This window comes from Phaethon lepturus, unplaced genomic scaffold, assembly GCF_000687285.1.
Source record: "Phaethon lepturus isolate BGI_N335 unplaced genomic scaffold, ASM68728v1 scaffold49407, whole genome shotgun sequence".
NCBI classification, from domain to species: Eukaryota; Metazoa; Chordata; class Aves; order Phaethontiformes; family Phaethontidae; genus Phaethon; species Phaethon lepturus.
In genome coordinates, this window is record NW_010552059.1 from 1 (window position 1) to 14266 (window position 14266).

General features: G+C 41.1%; 1 protein-coding gene across 1 annotated transcript in view; it reads left to right on the forward strand.

Annotated features, from left to right (window-relative positions):
• Positions 1-145: 145 nt before the first annotated feature.
• The window catches only part of LOC104623890 (peroxisomal acyl-coenzyme A oxidase 1-like), a gene marked incomplete at its 5' end in the record, with an annotated part of 17748 nt that continues 3627 nt past the window's right edge, over positions 146-14266 (forward strand). Inside the window, 9 exon segments of the mRNA XM_010291105.1 lie at positions 146-332; positions 878-1037; positions 9352-9512; positions 11239-11346; positions 11838-11957; positions 12524-12639; positions 12826-12995; positions 13298-13460; positions 14150-14266. Of these exon segments, the coding sequence (XP_010289407.1) occupies positions 146-332; positions 878-1037; positions 9352-9512; positions 11239-11346; positions 11838-11957; positions 12524-12639; positions 12826-12995; positions 13298-13460; positions 14150-14266 (1302 nt within the window).

Consider the following 14266-nt stretch of genomic DNA (forward strand, 5'->3'; position numbering starts at 1 on the left):
GAGGCTTTAGGGAGAGGGAAGGCTGTGAGGAGAGGGTTTGCAGGCAGAGGGGGCTGCCTGAAAGAAGGGATTTTTGCCTAATGGGTTACAGGGGAGCAGTAGCAGTGTTACGTCCCTGATCCCCCTCATAATCTCCCCTTCCCAGGAAAGATTTGGAGTCACCCTGATAGAGCAATGTCCTTTACGTCTGTCCTTCCCCTTCCCTCCGGAGGGTGAGAGGCAGCTTCCCACGGGCATTCCTCTTGGGCCCTCCCCCTCCTTTTTCCTTCCTAGTGCACTCTTGCCCAACAGTACAAATACGATCCGTTTCTCGCCCACTGCTGCCGTGATAGGTGAGATCAATGAAATGCCTCCATCCTCTTGACGTTTTCCCAGCCTGAGCCGGGGTGGGACTGTCACAGGCCAGTGTTGTGTAACTTGTGTGCCAGAAGGGACAGAGACGGTCAGTGGCCTCTGGGTACCTCGGTTTCCAGTTGGCGTAGCAGGGATAATAGCTGTGCCCTTCTGCAAGGAGGTGTATGGGGGTCGAAGCTCATGAGGCAGTCAGATCCAGCAGAAACGGTGGCTGTTTAAGGGTTTGAGACTCTTTATTGAGGGGCCTGCAGGTCTTACACCAGTGAATTAACCTCCTGCCAAGTCCGGAGTGCTCCTAACTTAAAATGCTGTTTATGTGGAATAGGAGAGTGTGCTGTTCCTAGAGTCCTTCTTTCCAAGAGCTTTGACTTCTTTCTGATTTCATGAACTTCTAATTTTATTTTTAACTTCCTGTTATCTGTACCTTGAGGTACAACAAACAAAATGCTGAATTCTTTCTCACCCACTGTCTATTGAGGTTTGTGGAAACTGAGTTTGTTTTCCTCTTCTGCTCTGTCCCCAGAGGCCTTAGTTATCAATGACCCTGACTTCCAGCACGAGGATTTGAACTTCCTGTCCCGTAGCCAACGCTATGAACAAGCCATCAGGAAGAGTGCTTTGATGGTGATGAAGTTAAGAGAGTATGGAATTGCAGATCCAGAGGAGATCTACTGGTTTAAAAGGTACCTAGCTGTAGTTTTTCTTCTTCTCTATACTTTGATCATCAGAAGGACATTAGAGGTGTGCTTTTTTCATATGTTTGCTGCCCAAGGGAAGCTAAAGACCTGCACGAAAGCCCACTGAAGTCTTTGCTTTAATGAATTTCAGCTGAAACCCTGGTTTCCTGAATGTTGTGTTTTCTTAGATTTTCTACTAAAATGCACCATTAATAATTACAGCTCTTTTATTATATATGGTGCAGAAAGTTAAAAATGTGACTTAGTCTTAACTTTTTTTTCCCCAAAAAGGAATAAAAAATATACTGAAATTATTTATATTCAAAGTAGATCTGATGAGGTTGCAGCTTCTAGTGAAATCTCTTAAAGCGGATTACTTCACTTTGCACTTAGACCTAATAAAGTTGCATTACAGGCATACTTGAAAATGTTCCAAGATGGCTTATAAGTTCTTGTTTATAACTATCTGTCCAGTCTCCCTCCTCCAGGCTCCTGGTGCTATAGTAGTTCCCTTTGACTTACAGGCCTTTCATTGTATCTAACCTTTTGTTTACCTGATAGTATTACCCTTGGGTTGAGTTAATAAAAATAAAACCATCTTTACATCTTGAGTTTTATTCCTTCCAGCTTGCAGGGACCTTAATTCCTGACTTCATGTATTTCTCCCCTTAGTTCTATTAAACTTATTCTGATATAATCAAAGAGAAACTGCTTAACAGAGAGATTGCACAGCTCTAGAAATCTGGATGTAATACCATGAATAGATCCTCTGGCACATTAAATGAACATTCCACATTAAATAATATACAGGTAGAATCACAAGCCTCCTCTGTCTGCGTTTATAGAAGAGTTGTCATTGGCCTTAGGGCATGAATATTGGGACTATTTACTTGAAATAATTTTGTCTGCTCTAGCTTTAATTTCAAAGTAATTGGTCTACACCGACCTGTGTCATGAAGGTTCTTGTGGAAGTAATGTAAATGTTTTTTTGAAAATTGGTATTGGTGGACAATGATAACAACAAAGTTCAGCGACTATATTTAGCTTATTCAGGTGCTGCACGGCCAAAGTTAATCATTAATTTTTCCTACGCAAGGATTGTTGGAGGTGATAGGGAAGTCTCTTCAATTATTTTTATGGAAAAACTTCAGAGAAGTCTATCCAGTATACCAGCTAGCAAATTTCAATGAAGTTTGCAATGTAAATGCTGTCTTTTGGTAGCATTACTGACAACATTTTATGAAAATAGGACTTTTCTGAAGTAGTCAAATGATAGACCCTGGTTTTGTCTTTCTATAAAGTTATTTGGGAGGTCAGCCATTCTTAACTTTACATGGGTGAAAGCTTAGATCTTGGTTCAGATGTCAAGTTGTATTTACTGTGATTGACCATCAGATTTGTACACATGGAAGCTTAAGATATTTTGCCAATAATCACTCACACCTTGCGATTATCCCCAAACAGCAGGGACATTTATTTACATATGCCATTTTTGAGAATTTTGAGCTAGTTGCTTTCCTGTAGCTTTTGTATACTACCAGAACTTCACTAGGTAGCTTTGTACCATGACTGACCAACTTTATAGCTTGATTTGTGAATAGGTGGGGAGAAATGCTGCTTCCTTCAGCTGCCGTGGAGATATGCTTAAACAGTTGTTGCTGCTGTGACAAACTGAATGCTTCTCCTTTCTGTTTCAGCAAGGGCTTTGTTGGACTCCAAAACATAAGGGAATCTATTAAATATATTTAGAAGCCATTTTAATTGCTTCTCATCTAGTCAATTCTTTCAGTGTCTTAACATGTGTCAACACTGCAGTTGCTGCTGTGACTACAGCTCTTGAAGTGCCAATATTTAAGATTTCTTTTATGATCTAGCTGCAGCAAAATGTAAGTCAGCATGAAAAATGGAAAGTTGTTCAGATGTGTTATGCTACACAGCTCTGAGGAGAGCAATCTGGTCAGTTTTATTGCACCTTCAAGTTTAAATAACCTTTTTTGAGGAAAATAGGATTACATGAAGAAGTGAAAAACAGCTGGGAGACAGTGGGTCACAAAAGAGAAGATTTGAGCGCTGCAAAATCAACAGATGATTCCTCTTCATAAGCATTGCATGAATGTGCACTTTCCCTATGAGAATTTGTCCTTACTTGTCATTTTTACACTGAAGTTAGAACCCGGAGTAGCTTTCAGCAAATCAAACCAGAAAAACTGTAGTAGGGGCCCTACTAGCCACTACTAAATTAATTTGGACTGGATGAGTCTGACTTGTTTTTTGTTGATGCAGCTAGGAAAGGAGTTTATTACCACAGCACTTCTTAACCCCGAAGCCCAGTAAGCAGTCAGACATACCTCCTGCTCTGTCTCTACTGGGGTGACTCTTTGTGCTCTTCCCTGAGAGGGTTACCTCAAGAACTGCAAAAAGCTAGAAAAGTTTGCTTGCAGATTTTTGCTTTGAAGTAAATGACCCTATTCTGTGACTCAGTTTTGTGGCCTGAGAATGTCTTTGCAGTTGTTCATTTATTTACCTTTGGAGTCGCTGAAAACATAGACTTTCCTTCTGTTGTACTCTGTTCGCTGGTAGATACGCTATCAAACTCACCTGTCAAATAGAAGTGCCTTTTACTATGTGCGTGGTATTGGTTGCTGTGAAATCTGGGAAGATCTATATTGCCATAGTAGCGTATGACTACATATCCTTCTCTTGTAAGTGGATTTGGAACTGCAGCCCTCTTGACTCAATGATTGTCGTAGCAAGTCTGGCTTCAGTCCAACAATCCTTGGTCATTGATCAAATGGCTAGTGCTAATTGCATTCAGTCGTGACGTAGCGAAGTTCTTGAACAGTTACACAATGCAGCCTTTGGAGAACAAGCTGTATAGGTAGTGAGGAAATGCCAACTGGGAATGTAGAAATTGGGAGGGGTAGGAATGAGAGTTCAGAGAAAGAAAAAGAAGGAAAGAAAACCTGTTCTTCCTCCCTTCACAGCTAGCACTACTTCTGTTTGCTCTGTGTCATGAGGAAACCAGGATTCTCTCTTCTTGCCATTCAAGTTGCTAAGAGGCATGTTAAGAAAATCATAAACATTCGATGTGGAGTTTGCAGAGATGAAAAGTTTCTGCTGTAAATTAGCTTTCAGTTGTGCTTTCACCTTTGCTGCAAGAAGCTCTTAATGCTGCAGGTTTAATCAGTGAAATAGTATGACCTTCTGACATAGGGATGTTGTAAAAGTGTCTGCTTGCAAAATGTCATTCTTCTTACTGCTATCAAAAAGGGTGCTAGTTAGGCATGGAATATCTGACGCTTGCGATTACCACTGATAGGCAGTGACAGTTACTGGTGTGACCTTTAAGATGATTTTTTCTGGAGCATTATCTTCAAAGAAGCAGTGTCTGACCTGATTTTTCTGGCAGCAAAGCACGTGCTGCACCTTTTTCACAAGATCTTTCAATGGGTCCTGAAAATACGCAAAGACCTGTTCAAGCTCTTCCCAAGCTGCCCTGAAACGGTGTATCTCAAAGTCAGCACTCATTTTCTCCCTGTAGGTTTGTTCTTTTTTGGGCCCAAGGAACAGATGCACAGTAATTGTGCTATAGGCAGTGAGGAAGTAAAGGGTGCTTCTATAGCTATATGGGTCCTGGACTAAAAGAAGAACCCACATAGGAAACCACAAGAATGATGAAAGATATTCTGTCTCACTGTCCTTGTAGCATTTTTAGGCCCTTGGTCACCCTGGTAACTTCAGCTTTGTAAGTGTGCTGCTGTAGGCAATAGAATCATAGAATAGTTTGGGTTGGAAGGGACCTGTAAAAGCCATCTAGTCCAACCACCTGCAGTGAGCAGGGACATCTTCAACTAGAGCACATTGCTCAGAGCCCCATCGAACCTGACCTGGAATGTTTCTGGGGATGGGGCGTTTACCATGTCTCCGGGCAACCTGTGCCAGTGGTTTGCCACCCTCATTGTAATAGAATATTTTCTGGGAAGAGAACTGTCTGCCTCGATTCTAAGAACTCTAGACACTGTGCCTGCACTCACACCAGCTTAAAGCACAGTTATGACATTAATCACCAGCATTAGAGTACTTGATCGTAATAGTTTTGCTCCTGGAAGAGTCAATGTCTCATTCAGTCTCTTCCATTTAAAAACTGTTCCATTTAAAATAAGCGTCTTCAACATGCAGTTTCTTTCACCCTGTGGCTGACTTTCATGGTACATAGGGATCTGGCTTTGAATTATTAATTATTTACACTCTGCTCCCGGACACTCATTCCAGGCATGATGTAAAATGCCAATCACAAATGCTTCTGTAATTTGACAAACGATATGCATAGCATCCTCTACGCGGTGCAGATCTGCATTGGTAACAAACTCTCAAATGTGCTCCCTGGGCAAGTATTAATACTTCGCGATGGAAGAATATATTTTCCTTGTAGGTATCTTGGGCAGCTGGGAATGATCTTGCGTGTAGGTATTCATGCGGAGCACTTGTTCTTCCTCCATCTTCAAGTTTGGATAGAATAAGCATTTGCGTACAGTAGATGGAAGACGAAAAACTGTTCAGACTGCAGAATGTTGAAGGGAAGATGCTGTCATTTCCTACATAGCTTTTACACAGTGAAACTTTCTAGCATGTTTATGTTCTGGAGATTGTTTTAATTGGGAATGTACTTTGCTTGCCATCGTGGCTACTAAGTCAATAGAGCTTTCTTTCATGAAATAACTTCTGTTTTGATGAAGCACACCTAAAATGTCTGATGTTCCTTCTATTCCATCCAGCGCTAGCCTCTAACAGTAATTTTAATTGAAGGTCAGTTCCTGATCTCACAGCTGATAGAAGCAGCTACAGTTAATACGGAGCTCTTCTGAAAAGCACTTGGACACCTAAGAAGCCTCGTCCTTTTCAATACACAGTGCTTCTATCTAATATGGCCTAATTCTAGGCTACTAGCAGTAGTGCTATTTATTCCCCCCAAGCCTGAGAGATGAGGGGAGAAAATAACTTGGTTTTCATGTCCTCAGTTTTAAGTTCCCCATGAATCTTTGTGGAGTAGTATTTTTTCCAGTAACGTAGCAACAGCAGGATTCATAGGGTGAATAAAAATGCCTGAAAGAAACATTTATTTTCCCATTAGCATTGCCTCTGATGCCTCCATATTTGGAGGTTGCTTGTGGGACAAAAAAAGGTTGAAATAGGCAAAAAGATTATTTATCTTATGCTATAGTTGGAGAAAAGCCGTTCAGGATCACAGTAACAGTAAGACTGAGATCCAGATCCCTCTATTTCTCTCCTGTAGAACATGCTTGGGCAGTTTTCCTGAACCTTTTGGTCTCCACTTCAGCATGTTTCAAAATACCTTAGAGACCCAAGCGACTGATGCTCAGAAGGAGAAATGGCTGCCTCTGGTCCATGGAGTCAAGATAATTGGCACCTACGCCCAAACCGAAATGGGACATGGTTAGTTCCCTTCAGGGATCAATGGGTAACCTCTTTTCTGTAACTCCAGTTTGTAAATTGATGATGCTCCCTAGGTAAATCTAAAAGGGGAAAGGTAAAACAGTTTGGTTAACCGTTGATGTTTCCTGCCCTATAGCCAGACAGCTGCTTCATTTCGCATCCTAGCAATCACAGAGTTACCAGAATGCACCTCTTGGCTGATCACTGACTTTGTAGTTGTTTACCTTTGTTTTAAGATGAGGAGGGTGTTGTAAGCCCTGGGAGTCTGATTTCACTTGAACTGGTTGGAACATGTCAGTCAACAGAACTGTGGTTTTAATTTTTGCCTGAATTTGGGGCATGCATATCTTGCAGTTCTTAGTGCATGACTGGCCTGCATAAACAGGTCAAAAGTATGCCTTTAGATGCAGTGTAGCATGGTGAGATTATGCATTTTTGTTTTTGAAAGTAAGGTATGCTTTGCCCCAAGCACTTTTCTTCCAGGTGCTACTCCATTGCAGCTGTACAACTTCATGGAAAGACCTTGGTTTCAAAGAAGAAAAACATCTTATTCCTACTATTGTTGAAAACAACTTTCACTTCTTCAAATGGAAGAACATGTAATGGATCAGAAAACAGTCTTTTAGCCCAGAACCTGGAGTTATGGCTGTTAAACACCAGCAAGACTAGTTTTAACAAACCAAAGACTCCAGTGCTTGTGCTGGCATCTAAACTTGGAAAGCATGATATGTACAAGTCTGGACAATTGCAAAAGTTAAATGGTAATGCCAATTGCCTGGCTGTTCAGTTACAGCTACTCATGGTAGCTGAAACGTTTGTAGAAGACGCAACGGAAGAAATCCTGTCGTCTGTTCTGCTTGGGAGAGATGGAGTGAGCAAACCTAGCTCAACACCAGAAGCTGAGACACATCTGGGTGGCAACACTAAATGCCTGCTGACCTTGTTTGCTTTTTTACACCAACTTCTTTAAATCAGACACACATCCACACCGAAGTGATTTGTTTTACTTACTATTTCACATTAGATCATTGCACTTTCTTGCCTGGTGATGATCTGATTTGCTTATAGTTCTCATGTGGTTTGATGGCAAAATTAGTGTTTTGACACTTAATAGAACTAATATGGTGATAGCGTGGTAAATATCCTATCCATGCTGAATAATTAAAATGCAATCGTTTGGCATTCCGGTTGAGTATCTAATGACTTCGTCAGTAAAGCTTCTGCAGTAGTTGTTACTGAGATCTGCTTAATTTAATCCTGATGATTAGAAACTAGTGATGGGGAAACAGACCTCTGGGTTATTGAATTGTAAACTGGATGAGTAGTTACTCAGTTTTGTCTTAGGAAGTACCTACTCAATAGCCTGTGGTGATTTCCACCTATTCTGTAGTGAATAAGTCTCTTGAAAAAATAAAGAAAAAGCACAAATAGCACAGGGCTGAAAAGGAAACAAAAAGGAGTAATGGAAATACCGTAGTGTTTCTACCTGGTTTTAGTAAATAAGTATTTTCTTTCAGTCTTTGACTGTCAGTTGTGTACTTCTCATCAGTACTGAACTTGCTTAAAATCTGGTATTCCTGATTAGTTCATTAGCCTCCTGTTGAGCTTGGTCACTATTCAGTTGAAAAGCTTAGAAAACATTGCTACTGACCTTATTAGATGGTTGAATTTACTTGTGAGTGCCTGAGAATATCAAAGAAAAGAACTACAGTTCTTGGGAAGCTCTAGAGATAGACCTAGTTCATATTAATGTGTTTAAAGGTAACATAAGAATGCACCCTTCCCACTTTGATAAGAGTGCCAGCTGAGCTTGAGCTAAGCTCAGAGCAGTGCTCTTTCCACAATGAATATCTCATTTAACTATATATTGCTGGTAAAGACAAATTACATTATTTCATACATAAATGTGCCAGATGGACAGCCTTTGTACAGAAGGTACTGATCCTCAATCTATATCCCCACTATTTTAATACTCAAAGCTATCAGTATTTAAAGATTTAATGAAGCATTTAATTCTTTATATCAAAAAGCTTAATAGACTGTTTGACAGAACTTGGAGGAAGAGTAGTTGTAATGAAACATGTTTAATTCGAGAGATTCTGTGCTGGTGATTTCCAGGTTGAAAAGTGTTGGCTTTCTTGCCTAATTGTTTTTGTTCACAACTTTGACACATGCAGAGCACTGTCCTTTTAAGAGAGCTTTTAAAAAATAGGAAAAATTGGAGGAGTTGAGCTGGACTGTAATGCATGCTAGTTGTGTCTGATCTTTAATTAAAAAAAAGTGGAGTAGATAATACAGACAGCTAGGACTTTCCTTTTTAAAAAAGAGAAAGTTCAGTGAAAATCTAGCTCACTCAGCTGGATAAACTGGGATTTCTACCATGTTCTAACCTCAGATCATTGGGAAAAAAAGTGGACTTTATATCTCTGGGTGAAGACTTGCTTCAGCCAGCCAGATCGCACTTTCAACAAAATAATGTTCTGACTCGGCCCGTTTAACTTAGAGATGCTCTAGTTTCCAAACCGTGATGATGGTTTGGTCATTCTTTTGGTTTGGATTAATTATTTTTTTAATCAATCATGGTGCATCAAAAATAGGAGAATGTTGTAAATGCATTTTATGTATGATTAGAAAGCAATGCATTGCAGCATGTTTATTTCAGAGTAAGTGTAATTTCTTATTATTCAGGCCTGAGAAGAGGACAGTGCTCTGGCTTTCTAAAATACACTTACTGAATTTTGATTTACATGTGAATCATTTTTTTTTTTCTTTTTGTCTCTTCCTGAATCTCCACCATGAATCCTCGTGTTTGCTTCCTTCCCCTAACATTCCCTTCACACTCCCATCCCATGACACTTCTTCACAGCTTTGTTCATCGTGGACGGCCTGAGCCTCTGGACCTTCATCTGGGCATGTTCCTCCCCACCCTTCTCACCCAGGCAACCCCAGAGCAGCAGGATCGCTTCTTCATGCCTGCCTGGAACCTGGAGATCATTGGCACTTATGCCCAGACTGAAATGGGCCATGGTACAGTACATTCGCTAAATGCTATTTCTAAGAATGGCTTTATGTACAAAGGATTCCCCTGCCTGGGAAAAATGGTGTGTGTTTGCCCCACAGTCTTTACACGTGCTGCTGTGGCTATAGAGGAAAGTGGACTGCCTCTGAAATTTTTAACATATTATTATGCCACATGCTGCTTACACTTTTTCTTCCTCCTATGGGAGAGTTTGATGTCTATAGTTCTATATATGAGCATCCTAAGTGCTCCTCTTGTGCCATTCAAACCAGTATAGATTAGTGCATATGGCTATGCTGATGTCAGTTTGACATCTGTTCATTCCTACACTTACCATTCTTTCCAGTGTGATTTCTGCTTTGCTCCACTTAACGTTCAGTGTGAAGACGAAAGGACAGAGCTTTAAGGTACTGAAAGAGATGCCAAAAATAAGAGTTGCGTGTCACCTTGGGACTGACCTTGGATCAGAGAACATGTGGATGACTTGGTTCCAACGCTCATGTTTTATGGGGAGCTTTATTCCCCCAGTTTCTTAGTTCACTCCCGTGTGTTCTTTTTAATTGGACCGTTATTTTTTTTAATTCTCTGTATGAAGTAGACTTTGTTCTTTGTTGCTGTTCCTTTGCTTTCAAGCTTTGAAATGGATTTTGATAACTCCAGCAGTATTGTGACTGCAACACTTTTAATCCAAGTTTCAAAGGGAGGATCTTATGCCTTGGGAAACTTTAATTTTGACATCTGAGAGTTGCAGATGAGAATTATTTTCTAAAAATGAGCAGGATTCACCTTTGTGCTGAAGAGAAATGTAGAGACTGTACGAAGCATAAAGTAACTGGAAGTCTCTGGAGAATCTCTTGCAACTAGTGAGGTTTGAAGATCCTTTACCAGCAAAGTAAGTCTGTGTTAAACTGCCTGTGGAAGTCTACCATTAACTCCATGCTTTGGGAACGTGGTTGCATCGAGGTGATATCCTTTTTCATGTTGAAGATCTTGTGCAGAGTCACTGGCTCTGTCAGTCCAGACCATCAGGAGTGTTCACAGCTTTAGTGTAAGCGAGTAGGCCTGGTGAATTTTTTTTTAATGTATGGACAGGGACAATGCCACTACTGAGACAGGTGTGTGTGAACTAGAGAGTTGGGGGCAGAAGACAAAGACTGTTCCTGGAATTGTTGCCTTCATCTTTTTGCAGTCTCTTAATCTATCTGCATCAGTACCCTAGCATATGCATGCCATTACTTGCTGTCTTGGAGCTATGGATGATCTCATTTTGGAGAAACTGTTCCATCAAGTGAGGAGGATGTAGGCCTGATGGGAGATGATGGGCACTGGTTATTTCATCTTGTGACTGAAAAGTATATGATTTTTATTTTGCAATTTAATCAGATTGCAGTTTCAGTGAGATCCAAGTGAGCGTGTTTTTGTGGAACTTTTTAACTGAGAAAGGGCTTCTGGTGTGTAATAGCAAAAAGGGGTCAGATTGGAGGTGCTTGGAAAACTAGTCTTAGACCACTGAGGAAAAAAAATGTGTTTTCTGAGAATTGGCTTCAAGTCCGAGAGTATGGTCTGACTCTCACTTGTTATTAATTGATTGATATTTAGTCCTTTATGTAGCCTAAAAGCAAAGTTAGAATTTGTACGTTACTACTGGAGTTCAACTTTCCATTGTCCAGTTCAGTCCTTGTCTCTGTTTTGTGACTGACTTTCTGTCAAAACAATGTGTTTGCTTATTTTCAGGAACTCATCTTCGGGGTCTAGAAACTACAGCTACTTATGACCCTGCTACCCAGGAATTCATCCTCAACAGCCCCACTGTGACCTCCATTAAGTGGTGGCCGGGTGGACGTAAGTGCACCACTGTGTGTCTAAATCTGGAAGATGTATGGAAAAACTTAGGGAGGTGATGTCATGTGTATTGTATCTACAGAACGGTGACTGAAAGTTGATCCAAAAAGTTGGCCAAAAGGCATTTACTCTTGCACAACAAGAAAGAGACTTACTAGAGCCTATGAAAACTTTGGATTATCTGTGTGCTCTGAATTGTTTCTCAGAATCATTCACACTGTATGGATTTGTTGTAATTTTTGATCAGTTGTATAAAAGTCTTTATACTGCCTTTAGCTCCACTGATAGGTTTGCCAAGGACTTGGTATTGTGCAGCTTTCACTGACTTGAGCAACACTGTCTAGCTTTAGAATTTGGATGATAACCAGTGTTGTAAGTCTGGTTTTCTAACACGTGATGTGGTTAAGGTAGTCTCAGATCCTGCTTTAAGGAGAGAGACTCTGTGTATATAGGTATGGTGACTGTTTTTTTCCTTCTGACTCCTTTTGCAGTTGGAAAGACGTCGAACCATGCCATTGTTCTGGCACAGCTTTACACTCAGGGCCAGTGCAAAGGGCTGCATGCCTTCATTGTTCCCATACGGCAGCTGGGCACCCATGAACCTTTGCCAGGTAAAAATTAATGTTAAGGGTTTAGTACTCATGGAATATGCTAGATCTGTTTCTCTCCAGCTATATGTGTCTTGTTAATGTACGTGACTTACTTCACTAGCTGATTTCAGTGAGTGGATGGTAGGTCACAGGGCTTAAAGGAGTCTGTCTTATGACCGAACTATCATTAAATCATCTTCATGTCACACTTCCAATGTGAAGGTTAGTTTGGGATTTGATTCTGTCCCAGTGTTTCCCAGTTATGCATTCTTTGAGGCAGCATGTCCTTCTACTTTCTGAAAGGGAAAGAATGCCTTTCATCATTCTCTAGCTAGAAGTGAGCTGGATGATCTTTAGAGACAGCTCCCCCCATGACTGGATAGTAGGACTGCATGTAAATTGTGGAGATCCCCATGTTTGATGTCCCCTTTGCTATCAAAGAGATTAAGGTCCTCATTAGCTGTTACTCCTAACAATGCCAGGACTTGCTAGAAAACTAAGCAGTCTCTTTATTGGAGAAGGCATGAACCTCTCCTGTGGTGTTTAGTTCCTATTTCTTAATGCAAGTTGCTTTGTCTTTGTGGCAGGTATTACAGTGGGTGACATCGGCCCAAAATTTGGTTTTGATGAAATGGATAATGGCTACCTGAAAATGGACAACTTCAGAATTCCTCGGGAAAACATGCTGATGAAATATGCCCAGGTAAAGCGGTGAATTTCAGCATATGCTGAATGGAAATGGACCCTTCACATGCTGTTGTGTGGTCGAGTAGTGTACTGACAAGGTTGTAGGTTGCTTGAAAGTGCTACTTGATGAGTTTAGCACTTGATGTGAATGTGTAAAAGGGAAGAAACTTTAAAAATCAACAGACTGTGGTTTTTTTGGTAGGTTGAACCAGATGGCACCTATGTGAAGCCACTTAGTGACAAGCTAACCTATGGGACCATGGTGTTCATCCGATCCCTCATTGTAGGCGATTCAGCTCGCTCCTTGTCCCGGGCTTGTACCATTGCCATCCGCTATAGTGCAGTGAGACACCAGTCTGAGCTAAAGCCAGGGTAAGTGCAGTGAAATAGAAGACCAGCCAAAGTGCTGAAGGAAAATTCCCAAATGCTGGAGGGAAGAGGGACAGTGGCTGATGTTGTTTGCTTTGGCACTTGATAGTTTCAAAACACTGTTTTATTCTTGACTGCCAAAATGCCTTCCTCCTGCCAGAGGCTTTTGCTGTATGGTCTTGAGAGTCTGGCTTGATACAGATGCAGCTTGTACTACCCAAGTGGAGAAGCTGCTTAGAGTTGAATAGGACTTCATGGCAGTTTGCTAACCACTGGCATACTAACTCATCTATATTTTGCTCTAGGGAACCAGAACCCCAGATCTTGGATTATCAAACCCAACAGTACAAACTCTTTCCTCTCCTGGCAGCAGCATATGCTTTTCACTTTGTGGGAGCCTACATAAAAGACACCTATCGTCGTATTAGTGGAGACATCAATGAAGGGGATCTGAGTGAGCTGCCAGAGGTACTGTCCTCTGATTTTATGTAAGGTTTCTTTACAACATGAGAGAAAAGGCATCAAGCTGTTTGGCTTTCACTCGTGAGATGTCTTGTAACTCTTTAAATTCAGAGATCCCAAGCCTGGTATATGCTGGTGACTTCTGTTTCTTTATTTGCACTACTCATTCAGCAGCCCTTTACAAAAAATAGGGAGAAAGCTACTGTGAATATATAATTTTTTTTTTTAAAAGGTGACTTTCCAGGAATTACGGCATATCACTTGGGAATGGGGTTAAAACCGGTCTTATGCTTGTGCTGTAGCTCCTTGATTGTTCTTCCAAGTTGCTAGGGTAGAACTGGTGTGTTAATCAAAGGTATCAGTACTATACTGAGGGGTTAGGGTTGTAAAATGTCAGTCTTCAGCTAAGGATTTTGTCTGAGAACCTAATGTGACAATAGGCAGTTGAAAACAATCTTGGATGTAATGCATGGAGACGGAAAGGATGGGGTACTCAAACCTTTACATGTATAGAGGCTTTCATATAAATAGTTCAGCTCAGGAAAGAGTCCTTGCAAGAAAAACAAGACCCTGTGGGACACTAGAAGGATGGCGTTGACTCTGCTTTTTCTGGGAGCCGCAGTACTTAGCGTGTATGTGTGCAACCTAAGAATGGAAAATAAAGAATGTAAACTGGCTTTGCTTTTGTCCACCAGCTCCATGCACTGACAGCAGGGCTGAAGGCGTTCACTTCCTGGACTGCCAGTGCTGGTATTGAGGAATGTCGGATGGCATGTGGTGGGCACGGCTACTCTCGCTGCAGTGGCATTCCT